Consider the following 27,029-nt stretch of genomic DNA (forward strand, 5'->3'; position numbering starts at 1 on the left):
GGGCGCGCCCACACACACACACACACCATTAAGCGTTAAAAACAGAATGAAAGCATTTCATGTGGGCATTAATAATAAAAATGTAAAACACATGAAAAATACTTTTCACAATTCCGATATATAAAGTTCTGTCCCTGCTCATCTCTCTCGCTCTCTCTCTCTCTCTCTCTCTCTCTCTCATAAGAGAGATAAACCAATACATTGATCCAACTTACATCATTTTGGTCTCATTTTGTTTAACACCGTGTCCTAACTTCATTGGAATTGGGGTTGTAAATTATCAGACAAATATAACCAGTGACTTAAAATGTTTTAAAATGATTTCATTTATTAAGGAAAAAAAAACCTGTCCTGGTAATTACCCCTTTGTTAAATCATGAATTGTAGCTAATCACAATTTTTGGTTAATTTTCACTGATCACACCCAAACCTGATTACCTCCAGACTTGTTCAATTAAGAAATCACTGAAACAGAATTTGTCCTGACAAAATCAAGTCAGGCATAAGATCTAAAAAAGCTCCAACACAATGACATTATCCCCCCAAAAAATCCAGAGAGAAATACCCGGCGAGAAATAAAGTAATTGACATCTATCAGTCTGGAAAGGGTTACAAAAGCCATTTCTAGAGTTTTATGATTCTATCAAATCATAAGAAGAGCTGTTATCCTCACTTGGAGAAAACATGGAACAGTGGTGAACCTTCCCAGGAGTGGCCAGCCTACAAAGACGACCCCAAGAGAAAAGCAATGACTCATCCAGGAGGCCACAAAGGAACTCAGGACAACTTCGAAAGAACTGCAGGGTCTCCCTTGCCTCAGTTCAGGTCAGTGTTCATGACACAACAATAAGGAAGAGACAGGGGCAAAAATGGGACCCATAGCAGAGTTCCAAGGCAAAAACCACTGCTGACCCAAAAGAGCATAAAGGCTCGTCTTACTTTTGGGAAAAGAAAAAAAAACATCTGAATGATTCCCAAGACTTTTGGGAGAATATTATATTACCCCGCCTCCTGCTCGATGACAGCTGGGACAGGCTCCAGCACGCCCGCGACCCTAGTGAGGACAAGCGGCTCACAAAATGCATGCATAGTTCAAAGGGGAAAAGGATAGAACAAGGAGAAAAATAAATCTTTTGGGTGGGGGGGACTGAAAAGATGACAACAAAGGCCAATTTTAACCAAACAATTTATTCATAGATGTAGAGTCCTAAAATGTCAGCTATTGTTTTTAGTTTACAGGAAAGAAGCTGAGGATAAACTTTAGGATAAAGTTAAAACTGGTTAAAACCTAACAAGCCTAGATTGGAGATAATGATTATGAATGTTTTATTTTCTGATTAGAGCTGATTCTTTTTTTTCTTCTTCATAAAATATATAATATATGTGGGTGTTTATTTGATTTCGGGCAATTCTGATTTTCGTTTTTTTCAAAAATAAAATGTCATCTAAAACGATATATACCTACCTTACCTTAATTCTCATCTTTCGGTGACTCAGAATCTGTACATGTCCATATATAATTATTTAAGATTTTTTTATTTTATTTTGGTCTTTTTGTCACATACCCTCGAGAAATGTCATTACCGCCACAATGGCATATTGATTAAAAATTGATTAATCTTGTTTTTAGCTAACTGTGCTATGCTGGGAGAGTTATCTTAAATTGTTCTTTTAGCTAGCTAGTCCTGTACAACATTTTATAGGATTATCAGGTTTTTACACAAAAATCTTTAAACATATTATCACTACAAGTCGTTTGGTAATGACATGCAATAAATATATTATGTGACTTAAGGCTACAAATGAGGAAAAAGCTTACTCTTGCAGTTATCAAATTGTCTGACTTCTCTCTGCCCTAGCATGTGCTTTGAGTGACAACACAAAATGACACGGGGAAATAAAGAATCAGATTTTGAATAAACTTTATTGATATGAAAATAGTCAATGTGGCGGTAATGACAGCAACTTTAAGGGACGGACATATTTTAGTAAAAATAAAAAACCGAATTTGAAATGTTTTGTTTTTATGATGAGAAATCATTCTATTATATTTTAAGGAATTTATGGTTAAAAAGTTACACCATTTTAGCATTTTTTTCATAGAACGATATAGCTTAATATATATAAAACCTTGTGCTAGGGACAGGGTGAAAACTGTAAAATATCACCATAAAACCGCTCAAAAATGTCAAAATATACTAATATTAACATGAAATTTTAGACAACACTTAGAATTAGGCACACCCACTACTGGTTATTGAAAAAATAGATTTAAATATATTTTTCCTTCATATTTTACATCAAGGACACAAAAAGGCCCGTTAATGAAATGAACACCTATGTACTGTTCTGTACATATGCGGATGCTCAGTTCTTAAATTTCAAATATGGCAATGTTTATAGCATTTGTATGCGAGATTTTGATTAATAAAGATAAATAAAAAATACAAAACTGCTTTCCACATTGAGAATCTTAAAAAAAAACAAAAAAACTTTTGACAATCTTCTTGGGCTGCAGCAACAATCACAATTCAGAACGTTGATTACATTTTTATTTTATTTTTTGTACTGTCCACACTCCAGTTCGGTAGGTGGCGGTAATACACCAACAAAGGAAATGCGTCACTTCTCTCGCGTGTTGAAAATGCATGCTGGGTAATATTACACTCTCTTTCCGGCTGGTACGCCATCATGTAAGCCATGTTTCATGCCATTCTTAGGAATACCATCCATCTATATCTCATTTAATACGTGTGCATCCTTTTACTAATCGTGAGGCGTTGTGTATACAAAAGAATTGTGAGCCGGTGGTGCTGATTATTAGCCGACTTTATATGTGTTGATGCTATTTTTTTCGGCATATCAAGCGACGCTACGGGAAATAGCCGTTGGTCGTCCAATACTCAGTGGGTCAGATTCCATGTTCAATTGGATGTTGTAGAACTAAGAGCATTTAATTGGGCATTTTCCACTGCGCCGATCGGTCACGTGACCAACATCGCTACATATATACCGTTAAATCATTACGTGACGCGTCGGTCTGAAAATCGTGCCGGTCTCGGCTCCTGTGTACTACGTGAGAGGCTTCCATAGTTGAGGCAGTCATTTTGGGTGTAAAAAGTTCGGCAAATTGTGCGGGAAGGGAGAAAAGCTGTGGTTCCGCGCTTGACTGCATGGAGCTACTGTTCGTTATGAACTGGTTTTGTTGTTCACAGATAAAGCAACATGGGGGCATATCGGTATATGCAGGAGTTGTGGCGCAAGAAGCAGTCCGATGTGATGCGCTTTCTGCTTCGTGTGCGCTGCTGGCAGTACCGTCAACTGTCAAACCTTCACCGCGCACCAAGACCTACTAGACCTGATAAAGCCCGAAGGCTGGGATACAAGGCCAAACAAGGTGAATGAAATGATGTAACGTGTTCTCCGTGAAGTTCGGTTTGTGGTGCGATTACACTTAAGTAGGGCTGAACCATTGTAGGGGGAAAATTGAATTGCAATTTTCCTGGGAGATACGATTTCGAGCCACTGTTTTCTTCAAATCAGTGCGCTATTCATTATGTATAGTAACATTTACAAATTCATCAAAGCATCAAAAATGACTCTATCATGCAAGGATGCTAAAAAAGGCTGTTGAGGCAGCAAGCAAGAACGACCATATCAACTTGCAAATCATGCGAAATTCGCCGTTTAGTTCACCAATCAAACGACAAAAAGTCACGTGACCTCACAAAAACTGCTCCTCAAAGAAAAACAATTCGAGCCTTGTCAAAGATGTGTAATTTTGAGACCTATCATTATGTACATCTCAAAACTCAGCGCACTGTGGTGCAAAATAGTACAAATGAATGCAAAAAATATTGCGGCTATTGTAAATATTTAATTTTGACCTTAAAAGCTCCTCGTCCTGACTTACGTAGGCAGTAACCAATTCATTTCTAGTTTGCGGGCGTGTGCATTACCTGTTCTATTTTTTTGTCTAGGCACTTTTTCATTTATCTGACTGCTGTTCAGGTTGCTTTCTGCTGCAATGTGGTTAAAGCCACAGTCATGTTAAATATACTGTACACCTAAGCACTTTTTCTGGTGTTTCGCGACTGAACATTTCACATTAGCCTCCCGATTAGCATGCTATCGCTTCTTGCTCGTCGTGTCGCATGCTTGGCTGAATCTCGTCCACCTTTAGTGACAGCGGTGCATGTCACAAGTGTAACCTATTCGCCGCCACAGAAGCGAGGGTTGGTTCCTGAGAGTAGAGGATCCGCACCGCCACGCCAGCAAGTGCAGCTGTGGTGGACTTGCATGCAGCAAATTAGCTTAGCGCCACGCCTTGTAGCATTGCGAGCTCCCGGGTGGATGTATTATTATTTTTTTAACCAGCTCAGAGCTGATTGGTTTGCGTGACCTGTCCACGAGCAGCAGGCCATTTCTGATTGGCAAGCTTGGGGTATATAAGAGATACTATAGTTGACAAACGGGAGCGCTGAAGAAGAAAAAAACATGACTTCAAAGTATTTGTGGCTGTGGAATGGTGATTGCTTTAGTAACAATGTAACTGTTTAAACTTGCATATGATTTAGGCAATGCGCAATGTGACTTCTTTTTATTTGATTGAAACAGGTTATGTCATTTACCGTATCCGTGTGCGCCGTGGAGGTCGTAAACGCCCTGTGCCCAAGGGTGCCACCTATGGAAAACCAGTGCACCATGGTGTTAACCAGATCAAGTTTGCCCGCAGTTTGCAGTCAACCGCCGAGGTATGTCCCCGTAATTTTGCGCTGGCCCAGCTACCTACGACCGCCAGCTGAGGCAGCTAAATACTGTGCCGAGCTGTGGTATCAACACAGCGTAGGTTACTAATTGTCACCTCCATGGCAGTGAATAAGATGCACTTCTGAAAAGTATCTTAATCACAAAGGGAGGATGAGGAGTTAACAGGAGAAAGACGAAGATGCCATGCTAATTGCTAAGCTATAGTGATAGAAAGTCTCAAAACACAGCAATAAGCGATTGGGTGATACAGTAAACTTGACACATACGTCTGGCTGGAACCGTGTTATAGAATCAGAATCATCTTTATTTGCCAAGTATGTCCAAAAAACACACAAGGAATTTGTCTCCGGTAGTTGGAGCCGCTCCAGTACGACAACACATAAAGACATTGAGAAAAACACTGAGCAATAAAGGGTTACTAGTTATCTGGTAATGCCGGTACATTTTTTGTTTGTTTTTGACAATTGTGCAAAAAGATGTCGAGTCCTCTAGCACTTAGAGCAGTTCGAATGACTAATACTGCAATAGTCCGGTGCAATGACCATTGTGCAAAGGGCGCCGAGACTTCAGGAGAGTAGTACGATAGTCTGGAACAATGTTGATTGTGCAAATGTTACAGATACTCCTCAGTCAGTGTGCGAATGGCAGACAGTAACCAAGTTTGAAGAGCAAAAAAGCAGGCAAATTAATGTCTCGCTAGAGCAGAGGTGTCAAACACTTTGGTTGCAAGCCCCACACTGTAGTTATGGTTTCCTTCGGAGGGCCTCTATGAGACGGAATGCATATAAATGTATGATAACTAGGGTTGGGCACCGATTGGAACCGGGACTAACATTCTGGTACTCCCGGAATCGTTCAAATTAAAAACGTTTGGTACCCAGTTTTTAAGCCTACAGTCCACCGAGCCTGAAGTGGCAAAAACCAACGAAAAACGCGTAGAAGACGCGTAGAAGATTGTGGCCAATGGCGGCGGCGAACAAAAGGTTTTGAAAGAAATGACCAGTCGAGTCATTGCAACACTTGGAATAAGATTATATTGTGCAAGGGAGGCTTCCACGATGTGTAGAAGTCTGACATGCTCCCTCCTGCTCCAAGCACAGAACGTAAGTGAAGTCAAATTGAGCGAGTGAAACAATAAAATACGTCAATGCCAACATTGAAGCAGCTAACAGGTTAATCGGTTGCTTGGACTTTTGCACTGATGGTTTTAAGCGTTTATTTTAGTCTTCAAACCAACGTAAGGACCGATGACAAGAAAAAAAAGCTTCACATTGAGCTAAAACTTCACCAAATGTCAAACTGGCAACTTTCCATCACAATGAATTGCGACAAAATTCACATGAACACTAACCCTGTGCCTCATCGGTGGGCAGGTAAACGAATCAATTTCCATCCATTTTCTGAGCCCCCTTCTCCTCACAGGGGCCGCGGGGCGAATCAATTTCATTCCTTATTTTTCTTGTCGTCTCTGTTAACTTTTGTTTTAAAAATTCACCGGTGTTGTGTGACGTTAATTTTTGTGTCAAAATGCTTAGTTCTGGTGCGTACCCTTCAAAATAAAAGGCTACAAGTTTAAAACGGGAAGTCAAGTCAAACCTTGCACACACAAACCATTTGGCGTGATAACAGTCCGAAATAAGTATTTTAACAATGCTATATTTAACTTTTTGCTGAAACATAATATATTAAGTCAATTGAGTTATTTACACATGCATTGCCTTTTAGTTCTCAGGTTTAATACTGAAACTGGTTAGAAAGAACCCCGAAAAGAATGTTCATTTTAGTCTATGCTACGGACCGTTAAGAAAATTGATGTTCATAATTTGGACACCCTTTATTTAAACCATGCAAGCAATAATCGGAATCGACAATAGTTTTGAACCGGAATCGCTCAACTTCAAATGATGTCCAACCCTAATGATCGCCCTATATTATTACTATATCATTTCATGTACACAACAAATTGAGGCATACGTTTTGAAATCAGATGCCAGGAAAAAAAAACTATTCAATGCATTTTAAAAGGGGGCTTGGTGACAAAAAATGCTTCCAATATATCAGTTATTAAAAATGAAGACAATTTGCAATTTTGGTATTTTAGCAAAAAAGTGTTGCTCATGATTTGTTTTTGCAGGCCACAAAATAATGTGGTGGGTTGGATCTAGCCCCTGGGCTTTGAGTTTGACACCTATGGTCTGGAGAGAAAATCTTGTAATACATAACGCCAGACAGCCACACAAGGACCGGAACCCGGAAATTAATGATTACGTGAAGTGAAGTTTAAAAGTACATTTATTCAGCGCTGAAGACTGTGACCAAATTGGTCGCATGTGAGACATTTTGTCAGCTTGTGCGATTTAAATATTTCATCTTGTCGCACTTGCACAATGCATGTTTTAATGGTGGAAAGTCGCCCCCCCCCCCCCCCCCCCCCCCCCCCCCACACACACACACACACACACTGCAATTTCCTTAATAACTTCAGTAGAAAATAAACCAAGCTCAACAGAGCATAGAAGTATACTAGTGATGCACCGAAATGAAAAATTCTTGACCAAAACTGAAAACCAAACTGAGGGACCTAAAGCCAAAATTTGCATTGCAACACAAAGCGCTTTACATTAGAATATTCAAATAAATCAAACCCAGAATTATTCCTAAAACTATGCCAATTATTAGTAAAATTGCATTTATGGCTATGATTGCATCGCTGTCCACTTACAGAAATTCACTTCCAGAACAAGTCTGATTTTCCAAATGTTTAAAATTATGAACATTACTGCGGGACAGTCATTGCGGTGTATTACGTAATAGGATAAAAATAAATCTGCATACTGTTACATTTCATGACATAATCATTACTCTATAATTGTTAATTTTTGCTTCAATATTCTGAAGTATTTATTGCATGAACCTGGGATGTCTTATTTCCTGTATCACTATTGCTGCTGAAATGCTGCAACTGTTCCATTGTGGGATACTGCATTATTTTTGTACTAATTTGCGGTGCGATTGTCATTTTCAATCTCCACTATAACGCAGTTCCAGCAGACTGTGACAAGTGTACTATATTTGGTGTTTTGCGACTTGATGTGATAGCTGAGCAATTAGCATGGTGTTCCTGTCTCTCTCTCTCTCTCTCTCTCTCTCTCTCATCCTTATCCAAAATTCACGGTCCGGTTCGTATCTCGGTTTTGTGGTCATGGTTTTTGGTCTAGTTCAGTACACATTGACTCTTAAGAAAATCAATTATTCTTGTACACAGTGTTTAAAAAAAAAAAAAATAATAATAATTAAATGTACTGAAAGTATATTACCAGAATGATTAGTTTTTGTATTACATTATTTGATTATTCAGAACTATATATTTGCTGTTCTTTCTATGCCAGCGGCATATCGTGCCAGGCATAACTGCCCTTCCCTTGAATGGCAAAAGGTACAATAAAACTGTGTCCGCCTGTTGTTGCCATTCATATAACAGAATAGGCCATGGCTTCCTGCAAATATCTTATGTTCAATTAAACAACTTTGTTTTGATATTTTTGTCTGGTGGTTTACCGTGAGGTTTTCTCATGTAAAAGCTGCCTTAGCTTAACAAAGGTTGTAAAATCCTAGTATAAATCTCGTAAATAAAAGCTCTAGTTATTAAATAAGTCTTGTGTGACGGAGACGGACATATTTCATAATTCATATCAAATAGGGGAAGATGATGATCTTATCTAGCTAATGAAAATTATACGTGAATGAACTCTGCTCATGCATCAAGTTTATGAAGCTATGTCTCTTCATTCATGGGACATGGACACTATTCTCATCTTTTTGGCTCTGAACACCACCACAATGGATTTAAATTCAAATGAATATGTGCTTGAACTGCAGACTTTTAGCTTTAATTTGAGGGTATTTACATGACATTGTGTGATTAAAAACATTTGGCAAGATCCTTTGTACCTCAATTGTGTTGCCTCGTGACCACATGCAATCTATTTCAGCGGTTACCGTAAACTGAAATAATGATGGGCTCCGATTTCCAATGACGCGGTCAGATTGGGACAAGGCCACTAATAGCCAGTGTACTCTACTTTTCTGTCGGGGTGATCAGGTGACTTTTCACCATATCTGTACCAATTGTTGATTTGAAGAGTAAAGTGTTTTACAAAAATATTTATTATACAGGATATAGGCCACATTATTATTGATATATCTTGGTCTTGGTTTTTTAATCTCATAAAAACCTGGCAATCAAACAGACTTATATCCACTCTCACTGTGGTGTTTTCAGCTACGAGTGACTGGACTTGTTTCTCAAGATAGGAGCCGTTGTTTGGCCGATTAAAAAAAACAACTTTTTTTAATAATGTTCCTGTGATTAAGAAAACCAAAACTGTACCTAAAGATAATTAGTGCTGTTGTTCCCAAATCATGAGTGACATACAGATTTTGTCCGTCCAATAAATCATGGTCTGTGTATTTCTATTTGGTTTTTATTTGCGGTCCGAAAGGGTTTGTTAACCAACTTTTGCTTTTACAGGAGCGTGCTGGCCGTCACTGTGGCGGCCTTAGAGTGCTGAACTCCTACTGGGTTGGCGAGGACTCCACCTACAAGTTCTTTGAGGTGATTTTGATAGACCCCTTCCATAAGACTATCAGGCGCAACCCGGACACCCAATGGATCACAAAGGCTGTGCACAAGCACAGAGAGATGCGTGGCCTGACCTCTGCAGGAAAGAAGAGCCGTGGGCTGGGCAAGGGCCACAAGTTCCACCAGACCATTGGAGGTTCTCGTCGTGCAGCCTGGAAGAGGCGTAACACCCTGCAGCTGCACCGTTATCGTTAAGAGTTCATGTCTCTGAATCTTTCAAAAAAATAAAAAACACTTTCTATGGCAACATGCTCTCGCCTTTTTTTTTGTTCCTCAACAGGTGTTCGTATTATAAACACTGGCATTTTGCCTAAACCTGTTAAACATATTTGGCAAAATATGGAAAATTACTCCGGAATCTTGTCCAGAGTGATGGAATTAAACTGAACAGCCTATAAATGTAATGTATAACATCTGTAAGAGGGTTTGGATAAGCCGCATTGCATCATGTATTGGACATCTTTGGAACGGCTATTTCTATTTTTATTTTTTTTTTTAAACAACATTTGCAGTAAGTATGGTGAAAACCTGCGGGTAGCAGTTCCTCATAGTTGCAATGCAAAGGGGGGCAAAAATAGATATTTCTGCTTTCCTGGGGGGGTATTCCAGCAAGCAGGTTATGTGAAACTCGGACGTTGACCTTGAGATGAGGCAAAGCCTGATCATTCCGTTCTAAAGAGCTGGGCAAGAGCAATTCCGACTTGCTTACCGCGTTTGCCTGCTTGCTAGCAGGTTAGGTATGCTCTATTCTGAATTTCCTCCCACCTGACGCAAACAAGGCTTGTCTGTTTCTACGCAATCCCATCAATATTGAGGCAGATGTGCTGGTATTTGCAAACTAATTTCTGATCAAAAACTTGCTTTTCATACTCTGTCAACAAGATGGATTTGTGCTGACATCTTGAAATTTTGCACAACGAAGTTTGCCGGTGAGAAAAGCCGTCGCGGTGAAACCACTTGTGTAAGAAAAATTGTTGCACAGGATTATGAGGTCGAAATTTGTCTAAAAAAGAAATTACTACGAAGCCACGCTGTTGTAACCCGTGCAGAATGTGGTTTGGCATCGTCTTGCTGAAATAAGCAGGGGCATCCATGAAAAAGACGTTGCTTGGATGGCAGCATATGTTTCTCCAAAACCTGTATGGTCCTTTCAGCATTAATGGTGCCTAATTAAGTTACCCATGCCATTGGCACGAACACAGCCCCATCCCATTACAGATGTTGGCTTTTGAACTTTGCGTCAGTCCGGATGGTTCTTTTCCTCTTTGGCCCAGAGGACACGACGTCCACAATTTCCAAAAACAATTTGAAATGTGGACTCGTCGGACCACAGAACACTTTTCCACTTTGCATCAGTCCATCTTAGATGAGCTCGAGGCTAGAGAAGCCGGCGGCCTTTCTGGGTGTTGTTGATAAATGGCTTTTGCTTTGCATAGTAGAGTTTCAAGTTGCACTTACGGATGTAGCGCCGAACTGTATTTACTGACATTGGTTTGCTGAAGTGTTCCTGAGCCCATGCGGTGATATCCTTTACACATTGTCGGTTTTTAATGCAGTGCCGCCTGAGGGATCGGAGGTCACGGGCATTCAATGTTGGTTTTCGGCCTTGTCACTTAAATGCAGTGATTTCTCCAGATTCTCTGAACCTTTTGACGATATTATGGACCGTAGATGATGAAATCCCTAAATTCCTTGCAATTGTACGTTGAGGAACATTGTCCTTAAACCGTTTGACTATTTTCTCACGCAGTTGTTCACAAAGAGGTGAACCTCGCCCCATCTTTGCTTGTGAATGACTGAGCGATTCAGGGAAGCTCCTTTTCTACCCAATCATGGCACCCACCTGTTCACCTGTGGGATGTTCCAAACAGGTGTTCGATGAGCATTCCTCAACTTTCTCACTCTTTTTTGCCACCTGTCCCAGCTTTTTTGGAACGTGTTGCAGCCATAAAATTCCAAGTTAATGATTATTTGCTAAACACAATAAAGTTTATCAGTTTGAACGTTAAATATCTTGTCTTTGTAGTGTATTCAATTAAATATAGGTTCAAAGGTTTGTATACAAAAACGTGGCGTATGTTCTTTTTCATGGCAAAGCTCAGATGTATCAAGAGTGAAATAATCGTGGAAATGTGCGGTGCTTAATGGCTGGCGTATGCACGTTTCTGCAGCTGTCGGTGCTTTGGTGACAATTCGAGGTGATGCTGGGAAACTAAATCTGCACATCACACACACACAAACAATTAACCCAGATGAACAATTAATAGCTGGCAACATTTGATTGCAACAATGTAAAAGAGGTAAGGAATCGCTATTTGTGAGGACACCTATTAATTGCTCAAGGTGATCATTTATGCCGCGTGTTGCCCTCTCAATCTCTTGTGACTCCAGCACATGCACTGAAAAAAAGTCCTTTGAATTTACTTCATTTGAACATGTACATGATTAAAATATGTTAAAATTATCAAATTTGACTTCATTCCTCAAAATTTTTTTTATTTACAAGAAATAATGTTCTGCCGGAACAGAACATTATTTGGATCAGCAGATCCAAATCTGAGACCATGGTCCTCAGTCGGAAAAGGGTGGCTATCCCTCTCCAGGGTCGGGGATGAGATCCTGCCCCAAGTGGAGGAGTTCAAGTATCTTGGGGTCTTGTTCACGAGTGGCCTCGTGGAAATCCACGCAAGTCTTTGTACATGAGTGGCCTAGCCAGTCCCCAGATCTCAACCCCATAGAAAATCTTTGGAGGGAGTTGAAAGTCTGTGTTGCCCCAAAACAACACTGCTCTTGAGATCTGCCTGGAAGAGTGGGCCAAAATACCAGCAAAACAGTGTGTGAAAACCTTGTGAAGACCTAAGAGAAAATGTTTGACCTCTGTCATTGTCAACGAAGGGTATATATAACAAAGTATTGAGCTGAACTTTTGTTATTGACCAAATACTTATTTTCCACCATCATTTGCTAATACATTCTTTAAAAATCAGACTATGGTTTTCTGGATTAGTTTTTTTCTCATTTTGTCTCTCATAGGTGAAGTAATGCCCGTGATCAAAATTCCAGGCCTCTCTCATCTTTTTAAGTGGGACAACTTTCACAATTGGTGGCTGACTAAATACTTTTTTGCCCTACTGTAAATACAGAACTGATTTTATTTTGTAATCAATGATTTGATTTGGCTTAATTCTCAATTAGATTTTAAAATGAGAATATAGTCAAACTAACCATTTTACATTTGTATTCATTTCATTCATTCATCTAAATAATTGGTTAATGATATATTGTCCATAAAATGTCACATTACAATTTGTCACAAAATTTGACCTTTGAAATAATAATAAAATAATAATTTCATGAATTAAAATGAGAAATATTTAAAATGGGAGTCATTTTATTAAAAAGTGTTTATTCTTTTGTTTTTATTCATTTCTCTACAACCCCAATTCCAATGAAGTTGGGACGTTGTGTTAAACATAAGTAAAAACAGAATACAATGATTTGCAAATCATGTTCAACCTATATTTCATGGAATACACGACAAAGACAAGATATTTCATGTTCAAACTGATCAACTTTATTATTTTTTTTGCAAATAATCATTAACTTTGAATTTTATGGCTGCCACCAACCATACCAACTTGTTAATAAGCATTCGGTTAGGACAGGGATTCCCAACCAGTGTGCCGCGGGAAATATCCAGTTTTACATTTCAATGAAATATGAAATAATGTGTCTTTGTTCCTCCATTTATGCCAGTGAGGCATAGTGACAGACAGAACAAATAAATGCTCTTCTATCAGATGGCAGGAAGTACGTCCAGTCATCAATGTATCCACTTTTGGTGACATTTTTGTTTGTTGGTGTCCCGTGAGATTTTTCAATTGTAAAATATGTGCCTTGGTTCCATAAAGGTTGGAAATCACTGGGATAGGAGACATTTGTGGATCTGTAGAGGTTTATCAGCAGGTGTTGATGAAGCTGGCCTTTGTGCAGTTTCCTGAGAAAGTACGCTCCTTGATGTGCTTTCCCCACCTAATGGGAGAAATGAATGGACCAGGTGAGGTCTGCCAAGATGTGGAATCCAAGGAACTTGCTTTCCTCCCTCTCCATGTCCTCTGGGTTGATTGAGGGCAGTCTGCTCAGTGATTTTGGATTTTCTGAAGTCCATGATCATCTCCTTCATCTTGCCTGAATTCAGGTCCAGATTGGATGTTCCCAAGTTTCTCAAAAGAGTTGAGGCCAGCGGACGATGGGGCCACACTATCTCCTTTTAATGCCCATAGAAGCCAATGATGCAAATGTATTCTTTACAGTATGAGATGTCACACAACAACTATTGAAGTAATAAAAATCACACAAACTATGCGATAATATAATAAAACAATATAGACTATTTTGTCATAACAAATCCCCCAAATCTCCCAGCCTCCTTTTCTATTTGTTCTTTCCCCAATGGAATCTCTTATTAGTAGGCTACTCCTTTTGTCTCTAGGCCTCATTATTACTCCTTCATAAAACAAAACAAAACTCTTGTTCTACAATATCACAACGTCACACGAGTTAATCACCAATCCTCATAAAACATTTTCCCACAACTTATTTTTGCCCTGCAGCAACATCTCACAACGCATTACATATAGTATCCACAGCAAACGTATCTTTCTGTAATCAATCAAACAATGCACTTTCACCAAAGACTTGGCCAAGATTCCATTATTTGTCTCTTAAACACCACACACACACAAACACACCAGCAATCAGCAAACCGCACAGTCACTCACACCAAGTGGTTTTTCTCCATAGGTTGAACACACCTTGTCAGTCTTCAGCCTCAAATGCATTTAAAGCTTTTCAAGTCATTTTATTTTCTGTAAAGCATTTGGTGTTCCATTTATAATGTATAAAAGAGCTATATAAATGTGCTTTGATCACTTGACAGCACTGGGAAAAAAACTTTGTTTCAAAAACAAAACAAAACCTTGGTTTAAAATCTTCAATCATCAATTAATACATTTTGATTTTTTCACAGACCATTCGTCCACGAGCGAGAGTTTCTCGAAACCTTAAATTTTCAATTAACCGTCCTACATTTCAGGTGATTCCTCAATCTCCTTCCCTTAGGCCCCAGGCCAAGGTCACCATCAAGGACACCAAGGCCTGCTGTAGATTTCTTCAGGCAGTTCTAAATTGCTGCGCTTTAGGTCCCAGACCAAACATTTACACGGGGAATAGATCCTCAGACAATTACCGTAATTTCTTGTGTATAATGCGCACCCCCAAAGTTGACCTCAAAATTCTGGAAAACCCTTCAACCTATGTATAATGCATTTTTACAATGCATGATTTTGCTTCTACCCATGTGATCAAAACATGAAGTATTATCTGTATTTTGTTAGATTTTTCAAAGAATTATTCTGAAGTTAGTTTATTTGAACACATATTTTCTTTTTATTTACTTGCTCTTATTTCGAAATGCACAGACCTACTTTTCTTTAGTAAATGAGAAAACACAGTTGTGCTCATATTTTTAATTACCCAGGCAGAATTTGTAAGATGTGTAAAAATTTTATTGAAGAAAACACATTTTTATTTTAATAGGATTCAAATTAAACTGTCAAGCATTTCAGAAAAGCATTATCATTAAACAAAACATAACCATAAAGAAATTAATGATGGTTGTTGTTCAGTCATCAGTCGTATTTAAAAAAACAAAACAAAACATAACAAAAAAAACTATATTTCACAAATTCTGCCTGGGTATGTAAATTTATGAGCACAGTTGTACATATATGCAATCATATGTACCACTGTCATATTGGAATGAAAGTGTAGGCTACACCTTTTTCATAACCTCTAGGTGGCATACTAGAATGAAAGTGTACAACTTTTTCATAACCTCTAGGGGGCGGTGGAATAGTGGAATTAAAGAGTACAGCTTTTTCATAACTTCTAGATGGCGGCATTCATTTATAAAATGGGAAAGTCTTTTTCATTTTCTCCTATACCTATGTATAATGCGCACTATTGATAGTTTTTGGGGGAAAATTTTGCATTATACACGAGAAATTATGGTACAAGTAATGATTCTACATTTCAAGTAGTTCAATTTTCCCAGTATATCACCAGTTAAGCGTCCCTGTGTCTCTGGGGCCGCCGGGAGTCAGCCTGAGGTCAGACGAAATGGGTCCCCCACCATCGATCGCCACCATGAGTGTGAAAGTCTCGCCCTTTTTTTTTCTTCTTCTTCTTCGGACACACTGATCCAATGTCTATCCATTGTCCCTTCTTTCCACAGTGGAAGCATATTCTACCCCCTCCACGTCCCCTCCTATGTTCAGTATCTGGCCTCGACCTCCGCAAATCTGGTTTACTGATGCTTTGCTGTCCACATGAGGCTGCCGTTGAATGCATTCTACAAGGCCAGGTGGTGAGGGAGGGATGCGGCTGCTGATTTGCAGAAGGCTGTGTGAGGAGAGGAGGGGACCGCAGAAGTGCTGTGTGTGAAAGGGCCGTGCTGTGGGTTGCAGGAGGCGGTTGTGTTGTTGGTCTTCTTCCAGAATCAGAATCATCCTTATTTGCCAAGTATGTTAAAAACACACAAGGGATTTGTCTCTGGTAGTTGGAGCCGCTCTAGTACGACAACAGACAGTCAATTGACAGTCAAACAGTCAAAAAAAACAGTCACAGAGCAATAAAAGGTTACGGGTAATGCTGGTACAATTTTTTTTATTGATTTTTTTTTTTTTTTTTTTTTTTTTTACAATGTGCAAAAAGATGCAGAGTTCTCTAGCAATTAAAGCAGTTTGGTGAAATGACTAATAGAACAATAGTCCGGTGCAATGACTATTGTGCAAAAGGCACAGAGACTTCAGGAAATGTGTGCAGTTCAAAGTGACTAGTTGTGCGATAATCTGGGACAATGTCGATTGTGCAAATGTTGCAGATGCTACTCAGGCATGAGTGGCCAGTATTGGTCAACAACAGATATTGAAATAGTGCAGCGTGGCTAGACTACTACAGTGAGTGCACAAGTAATGTATAATTGGGCCAACAGAGATGTGACAACAAACTCAAGTAAAAAAATTGCCAGCATGTTGCAATGGAATTGTAAGTTAACTGTTTAAGAAGTTAATGGCAAGGGGGAAGAAGCTGTTGGAATGTCTGCTAGTTCTAGTTTGCATTGATCGGTAGCGCCTACCTGAGGGAAGGAGCCGGAAGAGCTGGTGACCGGGATGTGCAGGGTCCAATAGGATTTTGCATGTTCTTCTCTTAGTTCTGGCAGCGTGCAAGTCCTCAAGGGTGGGTAGAGGGGTACTGATAATCTTTTCAAAAGTTTTGATTCTCCGTTGCAGTCGGAGTTTGTCCTTTTTTGTAGCAGCACCAAACCAGACTGCGATGGAAGAACACAGGACTAATTCGATCACTGCTGTGTAGAACTGCCTCAACAGCTCCTGTGGCAGGCAGTGCTTCCTCAGAAACCGCAGGAAGTATATCCTCTGCTGGGCCTTTTTGAGGATTGAGTGGATGTTGAACTCCCACTTCAGGTCCTGAGAGACTGTAATTCCCAGAAACTTGAAGGGCTCGACGGTAGACACAGGGCAGTTGGACAGGGTGAGGGGCAGCTGTGGATGGAAGGATGCCTCCTGAAGTCCACGATCATCTCTCCAGCCTTGCGCATGTTCAGCTCCAGGTTGTGTTGGCTGCACCACAGCTCCAGCCGCTCCACTTCCTGTCGAAACGCAGACTCGTCACCGTCTATGATGAGGCCGATGACTGTGGTGTCATCTGCAAACTTCATGAGTTTGACAGCCGGGTACGTTGAGGGGCAGTCGTTCGTGTAACGAGAGAAGAGCAGCGGAGAGAGGACACAAGCTTGGGGCGCCCCGGTGCTGGTGGTACATGTCGTTGAGGTGGTGTCCCCCAGCCCCATCTGCTGTGTCCTACCCGTCAGGAAGCTGTGAATCAACTGGCAGATGGCAGGAGATACGATGAGCTGGAGAAGCTTGGAGGAGAGGAATTCGGGTGTGATGGTGTTGAACGCAGAGCTGAAGTCCACGAACAGGATCATCCCGTAGGTCCCCGCATCGTTGAGGTGTTCTAGGATGAAGTGCAGTCCCATGTTGAAAGCATCATCCTGTTTGCTCGGTAGGCAAACTGCAGGGGGTCTAGCAGGGGACATGTGACGCTCTTGAGGTGGTCCAGAGGCGTTCAAAGGAGTTCATGACCACAGATGTCAGAGCGACAGGCCTGTAGAGATTGCAGGTTTCTTGGGGACTGGGATGTGTGTCCTGAAAAGTGTCCTTTTCAAATCTGCAGGAGAAGGTTTTAAAGTCATTGCCTCATCTTTTATTGTTCTCAGCTTGGGGGGTTGGTCACTTGTAATTGGTTAGCAATTGTAATGTATGCTAGACTGATTGAGTCGTTAGCGGTAAACTGTTTTTCTAACTTTACTGCATAGTTTCTCTTTGCAATGTTAATTTCTTTCTTCAGCTGGTTCCTAGCGCGATTATACAGGGCCGTATCCCCACTTCGATATGCGTCCTTTTTAGCTTGCCAAAGTTGCTGAAGTTTGGCAGTGAACCACCTTTTTTTTTTCATTGAACGTGCGAAATGACTTTGTTGACAATGAAATGACACCTCTTCACAGAAACTGATGTAGGATGTGACAGTGTCCGTATATTCATCCAGGCTGCCAGCTGAATTTTCAAAGACACTCCAGTTTGTGCAGTCAAGACAGCTTTGAAGTTCTATCTTTTGCTTCGTTGGTCCACTTTTTTACTGTTACTGTTTACCATAGGCTTCGCGCAAGTTATTGCCTGTATGTTGGTATTAGGCGAATTAAGCAGTGATCAGACGAGCGCAGGGCTGCATGAGGTATGGCACGGTATGCGTTCAGCATAGTATAGCAGTGGTCTAAAATGTTATTTTCCCTGGTAGGACAGTCGATGTGCTGCTTGCTTTTAGGGAGTTTGTGGTTGACTTTAGCTTTGTTAAAGTCCCCAAGAATAATGAGGAGTGAGTCTGTGTGTTTTTTTTTCAATTTCGTTGACTTGTTCAGCGAGCGTTAGCAGGGCGGCATTTGCGTTAGCTTGAGGAGGAATGTAAACACTGGCGAGAATGAAAGATGAGAACTCACGAGGCGAGTAGAATGGCTTACAGTTAAAAAACCGCGACTCTAAATCTGGTTTCAAGCAGATACCTTTAATACTAGCATTCTGACGTATAGGGGTACCAAGAGGTTCAGTCTTCTTCTTTTCCTTTGGGTTTGTCCCGTTCGGGGTCGCCACAGCGTGTCATCCTTTTCCATGTAAGCCCATCTCCTGCATCCTCCTCTCTAACACCAACTGCCCTCATGTCTTCCCTCATGACATCCATCAACCTTCTCTTTGGTCTTCCTCTCGCTCTCTTGCCTGGCAGCTCCATCCTCATCATCCTTCTACCAATAGACTCACTATTTCTCCTCTGGACGTGTCCAAAGCATCGAAGTCTGCTCTCTCTAACTTTGTCTCCGAAACATCGAACCTTGGCTGTCCCTCTGATGAGCTCATTTCTAATTTTATCCAACCTGGTCACTCCGAGAGCGAACCTCAACATCTTCATTTCCGCCACCTCCAACTCTGCTTTCTGTTGTCTCTTCAGTGCCACTGTCTCTAATCCGTACATCATGGCTGGCCTCACCTCTGTTTTATAAACTTTGCCCTTCATCCTAGCAGATACTCGTCTGTCACATAACACACCTGACACCTTCCTCCACCCGTTCCAACCTGCTTGGACCCGTTTCTTCACTTCCTGACCACACTCACCATTGCTCTGGACGGTTGACCCCAAGTATTTAAAGTCCTCCACCCTTGCTATCTCTTCTCCCTGTAGCCTCACTCTTCCCCCACCACCCGTCTCATTCATGCGCACATATTCTGTCTTACTTCGGCTAATCTTCATTCCTCTGCTTTACAGTGCCTGCCTCCATCTTTCTAACTGTTCCTCCACCTGCTCCTTGCTTTCACTGCAGATCACAATGTCATCTGCAAACATCATGGTCCACGGGGATTCCAGTCTAACCTCATCTGTCAGCCTATCCATCACCACTGCAAACAGGAAGGTGCTCAGGGCTGATCCCTGATGCAGTCCCACCTCCACCTTAAACTCCTCTTTCAAAAAAACAGCACACCTCACCACTGTTCTGCTGCCTTCGTACATGTCCTGTATTATTCTAACATATTTCTGTGCCACTCCAGACCTCATCCAGGAGGACCACTTCTGGGAGGCCAAGGATACGACCAGGCCAGGACTCGGCACATCTGGGACACGCAGCGCCAGCACATGGACTGCATCCAGGACCCGCCCGCCGTCCAAGGTGGGGGATGTGACGAGAGGTGGCATCAAGCTTCCGATATTCAAGTGTGCGCGAGGCTCCACTTCCCTGGAGTGCTTCCACCTCCACCAGTGCCCGCTTCATTCCAGGTGAGGAGCACGAGCGTTTTGTGGTGGGGGTCGTTGGTGGGCGGGCAAGTGTAACTCTCCTTCTGTCCTCTTTGGCAGGCACCGTGGCCAACACCCTCCACTTCCAGGTCTACCTGCTGGAGGGCTTGACCCGGTGGAACGAGGACCGAGCCAGGGCAGCCGTGGTGGGGGGCCTGTCGACGACCTTGACCCGCTGCTACAACTCCCGCCTGCTCAGCGCTTTCCAAAAGCTGACGCAGAAGCTGCTGAAACGCGCTGTGGTGGAAAACTACACCCCGCCGGGGGAGTACATTGGTAAGTCGTAGGGGCGTGCCAGGCCAACCCTCTCCCTCTTTTTCCCACCGAGGTGACGCGTTCTGACATGAAATTGCTTGCGTTCAGGGGAGCTCATCGGCTTGGACTACCTGTACGCCCAGACCGGCGCCGCGCTCCATCCGGGCCCCGATCGTGACAAGGAGGGGGAGGAGGAGGACCCGACTGCTTGGATGGACAAGGTGGCGGAGGAAGAGGACGACGGGGCAGTCGACGTGGAAAAGCCGGACGAAGGAGATCCGGAGTTCATGGCCTTGTCTGAGTCCATGATGGAATGCCAGGACAGGGACAGAGACAGGACGGCTGCGCCCCCACCATGTCCAGATGCCCATGTAGAGGATGTAGGCCTCTCCATCCATTTGTCTTTTTTGCTGAAGTAGCCAGTTTGACCAAAAGCTGCCCGTTTGACGCAGGACGTCCTCGGAGCGGACGGACGCACAGGCTACCAGCACGTCTGCCGCCTGGCGTCGGCGCTGGTGGAGCTGCGTCTGTGTCCCTTTGTCACTCAGTCGCAGGTGCCCAACATCAGGGATCGGTGGCTGAAGCTGGACTCCAGGGACAAGGCCCCCCTTGCCCTTCCCACGCGGCACAAGGACAGGTTGTTCGAGGGCCACTTCAAGACCTCGGCCAGAAATCGCCACTCGACAGGTGTGGACAGTGCCAAACGGTACGTGTGGTTTGTCCTGTAAGGTATGTGAGAGGTTTCCAGGCTGGCAACTCACGTGGCAGCGTTTTCTGTGGATAGTCTCTCCATCGGAAAGGGCACAGAGGTGGCGCACTCCCCGAGTGTGAGCAGGTTTATGGAGGCCATTTTCATCGAGCTGTGCCACATCCACGCTCAAGGGCACAGCCTGGCCGGAATCCGGATGAGCCGATGGGGGCTAGTGATGCGTGACTTCGGGCGCATCAAACAGATCTGCAGGTCTGTGCAGCTGCTGGCCGCCGCTCCCATCCAGGTGGTGGAGGTCAACCACCGGACCCTTTCTCAGTGGTAAGACTCGCTCACTTGCACGCATCCGGGCGTGTATATTTTGTGCATTTTTATTTTGCCTTTTATTTATTTATTTTAATAGGTACAACCGGATAAGCATGGAGGAACTGGCCAGGGGCCTTTGCGTAGTGCTTCCGGCGCCCACCGCAGACCAGGTCGCAGCAGAGGCACTCCCACCGTCCAAGCCTTTACTGGACAAGGCGGGGCATCCCCGTAAAGGCCTGGAATACCACCACCCGAACGACACCTCTGGTCTGGCAGTCACTCACAGAGGGCCTGTCCTGCCAGAGCTTTTTGCAGCCCGTGTGTCTGCTTCATCCTCCTCCTCCTCCGCCGCTGCTGCTGCATCCGCTTCGCCCTCCTCTACCACTGTTGCTGCTGTGTCCGCTTCGGCTGCTGTGTCCGCGTCATCCTACTCCGCTGCTGCTTGCATACGGGAGCAGCAGATACGGGCGCATATGGGCTTCGCCACTCCAAGTGTCAGCACCCCCCCCCCCCCCCCCCCCCCCCGGCAGCAGTGATGGTCCCAAAAGGAGAAATGCAACTCAACATACATGCAAGCTCTGTGGAAACCCCAAGCCGTTACAGGAACGAGCACTTTTGCTCTCAGTCGGCAGGGCGTTCGGTGGAAGACTGGCTCGCTGAGAAGAAGAGGGAGGAGGCACAATCAAAGGTAATGCTGGAGACAACATCTGCGTATGTGTTATTTATGATGACAGCGTGTTTTTTGCTCTAAAAAAATTTTTTCCTGGCTTTTGCTTTTTCACAAATAAAAGTTGGGGTGTTTTACTATACTACTTTTGTGTCCTTCTCTTCAATATAAAACCAATATATATATATATATATATATATATTTTTTGTTGTTGTTGTTTTTTTTGTTTTTTTGTTTTTTTGTTTTGAAGTTGATTTCTCAGCCTATCTGTCGGATTAATGGCATATTCTTCTGTGAGATGTTTAATTTTTTCCTCAATTTCATTTTCTAATTTTAGTTCTTGTTTTTTTTCTTGTATGAAGAGTATGATATGATTCGACCTCTCATTACAGATTTCCCGGTTTCCCACAGCAGAGATAGGAATATGGTTTGGGTGTCACTGAATTTCCAAAAATCGTCCCATTCTTTCCTCACAAAAGAATCAAAGTCCGGGTCCTTCATCGTGTCGTGTTAAAGTGCCATGTTGGTGGGGGTCCCAGATTTGACTCAATTTTTAGGTTGAGAGAAATTGGTGCATGGTCACTGATGATGATTGGATGTATTTTGGAAGTAATTCTTTGAGCTGCCAAATTGTTTGAGAGAAAAAAATCTATTCTTGAGAAAGAGCGGTGAACCGACTGGAAAAATTTGTATTCTCTTTTCGTGCTTTTTTTTAGCCTCCATATGTCAACTAGTCCAAAGTCACCAATATACTGCTCTAATATATTGGCGCATTGTGGCTGATTGCTATTTTTGAGATTTGAGCGGTCTAAAAGTGGGTTTAGCGTAAGGTTAATGTCCCCCTCCATGATAATTGTAGAATTAGCTGACAAGTGAAGGAAGTGTGAAAAGAGCGTGTGAAAAAAGGCTGGATCATCTTTAATAGGAGCGTATACTTTGACAATTGTGTATAATTTCTTAAATTTAGTGATGTAATCCATAATCTTAATTCTCTTTGCCTGTGATCGAATGCCATGCCATGCTTTCCTTGATCTATTCCGCCTTAATTGTAAAAACCTGGAAGAGTTGCCAAAACTGGCAACTCTTCCTGCGTTTGTTTCCAATCACGGATGCCGCCGCTATTACGGGAATTTAAAGCTTTCAGAAATACTTCACCGATTATTTTTCGGCACTTAAACATTTTTCTAGGATTAATATGCTGATTAAATACTGGGCCTCTCACCCTGGTGGGTGAGTATTAAAATCAAGAAAAGTTGCTTCACCTCGACCCCAAAATAACCTTAAATTGGTCCGTTATACATATACTGATATCCCTTAAACATTTAACATATTTTGGGTGCACTAATTTAGTACAAACATTCAGAGGACCACGCCCTATCTGGTAGAAATTAGTAAAAGGTTTTCTGCTGACCTTTTTCTTTTGCGCAAACTGATGTGGCTTTTGCTCTTACTCCTGTTCAATCACCTTTAAACAATCCGGGTCCCAAAAAGTCCTTGATGGAGTTCATCCTGCCCGGTTCTTTTGTTTGGTGGTGATCTTGTTTCCAAATAAGAATCCTCATACATTAAACTTCCTTTTTAGATAACAGTCCATCCCTTCAGCTGCTTCTTATCAAACCAGTTCTTGCCTGTTCTTAACCTCATCCTTTTTCTGGACATGTTTTGATTCAAGGCAAGAGACTTTAAACAAGAAGCAATATGTTAAGAGTGCAACAGAGTTGTCTGCCCTGCAAGATAGGTAACGCAACTAATCTGTTCAGGCATCGGAAAAAACGGCAGAAAAATGGCAAAATACTGGACAAGGAACATGTGATCCCCTCGCACAATTATGTCTCCAAAATGGCATTAAATACACTGTGTCAACAATGACTGCGGGTAGGCCAGCCTGCATTTGAAAGGTTTAAGTTAAGCTAGTCCACACAACGATTGTCCATACTAAGCATTATGGTAACACGTGGGCAATGCGCCCCAGTGTCAACTTCAAAAGAAAAGCCTAAAATGGCATTGATGTCTAATGTATTATATATTATATATTAGGCTTTTATTTTGAAGTTGGCCCTCAAAGCACGTTGGAGGCGTGTTACCCTAATACATATTTGCAATCGTTGATTGCAGACATTCCTGGAAGCAAATAAAAAGATAAGGCGCACATTTGTCTGGCTGGGCATAAAACTCCCTCGTTCAAGATCAAGGTGTCCATGAGGTTTGCCATGTGTCTGCACTTACGGCAGACACCAATCCGTTGATCAGGGGCTGAAGAGTCAGAGGAGCTTCCACAAATGTCTCATGGCAGACGCCAAAACATGAAGCTGGGGTCACGTCACAGAAGTTTCTTTATCACACTATGTGATTACTCTAAACTCAGTCTTGTCAGCTCTCTCCTGGAAAGAGTGACATTATGGTGATTACATTTTGTGTTTGTGAAATTGGATATCCATGGTTACAAATATAGCATCTATTCATTCCAACCGTTTGAGAAATGAGCAAGTTAGGATTTGTCATAACTGACGCGTACCTGTTACCCTATATCTAGGTTACGCTGGATACGCTCTCTGCCGCCAAATGGTTCAGCACGTTGGATCTTACCTCAGGCTACTGGCGCTGATACCAAGAGCCCACAGAGTAAATGCCTTATGCATCCGGACGGGCCTCTTTAAGTGGAACGTCATGCCGTTTTTACATGGTTGGCATGCAGTGGGTGACCTGCCTGGTCTACTTGGACGACATCATCGTGCTGGCCAGGGACATGCTGCAGCGGTAGGGTCAGGTATTCTACTGACTCCAGCAAGCTAACTTAAACTGAAATCTGCCAAATGCTGCCTATTTCGCCGCCAAGTTTAATATCTGGGCCACATAATGTCCGAGCATGGTGTGTCCACTGACCCCAGCAAAGTGCAAAACGTCAATCCAGGAGGTCCGACGCTTCATCGGCCTGGCCTCATACTATCGCCGGTTCGTAAAAGACTTTGCCTCGATAGCCGAACTTCTACATAACTTTAAAATTTTAAATTAAATTACATTTAAATTAAAAATTTTTTTTTTTGCATTTCATAGCACCAAACAAACTTAAGTGTCAACTCACATCAGTATGGTGACAAGGTGCAGGACACTGATGCAAGTGACACAGCCATCGGTGCTGTACTGTCACAAATGCAGCAGGGCATGGAGCGGGTGCTGGCATATGACAGTCGTAGGTTGACAAAAACTGAACAGAACTACTGCACCACAAGATAAGAACTACTGGCCATTGTGGATTTCATGTGCCAATTTCTCCTTGGAAGACCTTTCAAAGTGCGCACTGACCACAGCAGCCTGCACTGGTTGACAAAAATGAAAGAGCCAGACGGACAGTTAGCTCGATGGCTCGAGAAGCTTGCTTTGTACAACTTGAGATTGTCCACCGTCCAGGTTGGGTGGACACCAATACTGATAGCCTCTCCAGAAGGCCCTGCCACCAGTCCTGCCCATGCAAAATGCATGATCCCTCCATACTTCCCGGGGGCATCGCTCATCAGGCGGTCACTATGAGTTGGACTCTGGCCCCAGCTCTTTGTTGCTGAGTCCAGTGGGGGTAGAGCATTTTGTCCAGTTTGGGTAAGTCAAAACGCCACCACACCTGACAAAAAGACTTTAAACCAAAACATTCAGATTAATGTACACACAGTAAATCTGACGGAGAAAATATCCATGACCAAAACTTCTGATACTGCTTCTTTGTTTTCTGGCTGGACCATGGGGGGAGCTGATTCAGGCCCAGGATGCGGATGCTGATATTGCACCCATATGCTGTGGAATAGCATTGTAAATAATTAATAGCATGATTTATTCATTATGTTTAATCTTCTAACTAAACACCGAAACATGTTGGCCTCTCACAGGATATTATTGAGAAGTCAAAAACCTTCTTTAAGCCTGCTTACTTGGTGACAGTCCTGCTGACTTAGGTGACAGGTGTGACATTCTAGAAGGTCAAGAAGCAACTGCAGAACTGTAAGTAAAAGACAAGGTGCCGGACAAAGCTTTGAGTAAACATCCAGTGATCAGCTCCAGCGCTTGTCTTTTGGTTTTCATTTGACCATTAAAGTCTTCATCTAATTTTGCTTCCTGAAGACTTTTAAGAGTTTAAATTCAAATCCAGTCCATCATCTTCCCACCATCTGCTGGAGAGAGAGACCCAGGGTACTGAAGGAGGGCGGAGGCCAGGACTGCGACCCACCAAGGGGCATCGCCCGATCCAGAGACGACAAATCAAGACACAACAATGCGCCTGGATGAAAACCAGAAATGAGCATCCCCCATGGACTACTGTTTCGCCATACAGTCCAGCTGTTAAGAAATACTGGTCTCAATGGACACATTGCCCTGGACATCATGTTACCACTGAATGAGAGTGAGAGCAGAAACCGATATGTACTTGTGATAAAAGATAATTTTACGAAGTGGATGGAGGCGTTTCTGATCCCCAATGGGCGAGGTGCAACTGTCGCTGAAGTGGTTGCGTCTAAGTGGGTGTGCCGGTATGGGATACCTCAAGCTCTGCACAGTGACCAGGGTCGCAACTTCGAATCTGAGTTATTCCAAGGTACGTACAGCCTGTTCGGCATCGCCAAAACCACCACGCCATTGAGACCTTAATCGGATGGTCAAGTTGAATGCTTCAACGCCACTCTCCAGAGGATCCTGGCCACCACTGCAGAATGTTGTCATTGGGACTGGGACATAATGGTCCCCTATGCTGTTTTGGCCTACAGGGCAACCAAGCACAATGTTACCGGATTAACTCCGAACTTCATGATGTTCAGTTGAGAACCGGCGGACCTTGTTGCAGGGCTACCTGCAGACCCGGACAACCAACCAAAAGGGTCCAGAGTACGTGAAACAGATGCGTGAGTGGCTGGAGCTGGCTCAACTCATCACCAGTGAAGCCCTGGGCGAGTCAGTTGCATGCGTTAAACGACAATATGACAAGAATTGTTGCCACACGCAGTACAAGATCGGAGATCCTGTGTGGTAGCTTGTGAAAGGAACCCGTAATGTCAAGAGTAAAGTGAGGAATTTCTTCCCATCATATGAAGGGCCATTCTTTGTCCTGGGACAATTCAGACAACCTTGTCTATTGAATGCAGAAGAACCCGAGAGCCAAGGTGAAAGTTGTCCATCATGATCAGCTGAAGCATTACTGCTGCCGTGAACCGCTGGAC

The 27,029-nt window shown here is 42.7% G+C and overlaps 2 protein-coding genes across 2 annotated transcripts; both read left to right on the plus strand.

The window, feature by feature from the left end:
* Positions 1–2,578: 2,578 nt before the first annotated feature.
* On the plus strand, positions 2,579–9,659 carry rpl15 (ribosomal protein L15). The gene is made up of 4 exons (XM_061760287.1): positions 2,579–2,693; positions 3,216–3,397; positions 4,618–4,754; positions 9,302–9,659. Exons 2-4 carry the CDS (start codon positions 3,226–3,228, stop codon positions 9,605–9,607), a joined length of 615 nt encoding a protein of 204 aa, XP_061616271.1. The 5' UTR covers positions 2,579–2,693; positions 3,216–3,225; the 3' UTR covers positions 9,608–9,659.
* Positions 9,660–19,378: 9,719 nt separating this feature from the next.
* Positions 19,379–21,697, plus strand: LOC133471490 (uncharacterized). The gene is made up of 6 exons (XM_061761059.1): positions 19,379–19,873; positions 19,952–20,167; positions 20,255–20,526; positions 20,599–20,852; positions 20,931–21,176; positions 21,259–21,697. The coding sequence occupies exons 3-6, from the start codon at positions 20,359–20,361 to the stop codon at positions 21,695–21,697; spliced, it is 1,107 nt and encodes a 368-aa protein (XP_061617043.1). The 5' UTR covers positions 19,379–19,873; positions 19,952–20,167; positions 20,255–20,358.
* The last annotated feature ends 5,332 nt before the right edge of the window (positions 21,698–27,029 follow it).

The sequence above is a fragment of the Phyllopteryx taeniolatus genome, chromosome 21 (assembly GCF_024500385.1).
Source record: "Phyllopteryx taeniolatus isolate TA_2022b chromosome 21, UOR_Ptae_1.2, whole genome shotgun sequence".
Classification (NCBI taxonomy): Eukaryota; Metazoa; Chordata; class Actinopteri; order Syngnathiformes; family Syngnathidae; genus Phyllopteryx; species Phyllopteryx taeniolatus.

Coding starts and splice junctions, on each gene's coding strand:
- rpl15 (XM_061760287.1), top strand. CDS start 3,226: ATGGGGGCATATCGGTATATGCAGGAGTTGTGGCGCAAGAAGCAGTCC. Junction 3,398..4,617: donor GGGATACAAGGCCAAACAAG/GTGAATGAAATG, acceptor TGATTGAAACAG/GTTATGTCATTTACCGTATC. Junction 4,755..9,301: donor GTTTGCAGTCAACCGCCGAG/GTATGTCCCCGT, acceptor TTGCTTTTACAG/GAGCGTGCTGGCCGTCACTG.
- LOC133471490 (XM_061761059.1), top strand. CDS start 20,359: ATGGACAAGGTGGCGGAGGAAGAGGACGACGGGGCAGTCGACGTGGAA. Junction 20,527..20,598: donor CAGATGCCCATGTAGAGGAT/GTAGGCCTCTCC, acceptor CGTTTGACGCAG/GACGTCCTCGGAGCGGACGG. Junction 20,853..20,930: donor GGTGTGGACAGTGCCAAACG/GTACGTGTGGTT, acceptor TTCTGTGGATAG/TCTCTCCATCGGAAAGGGCA.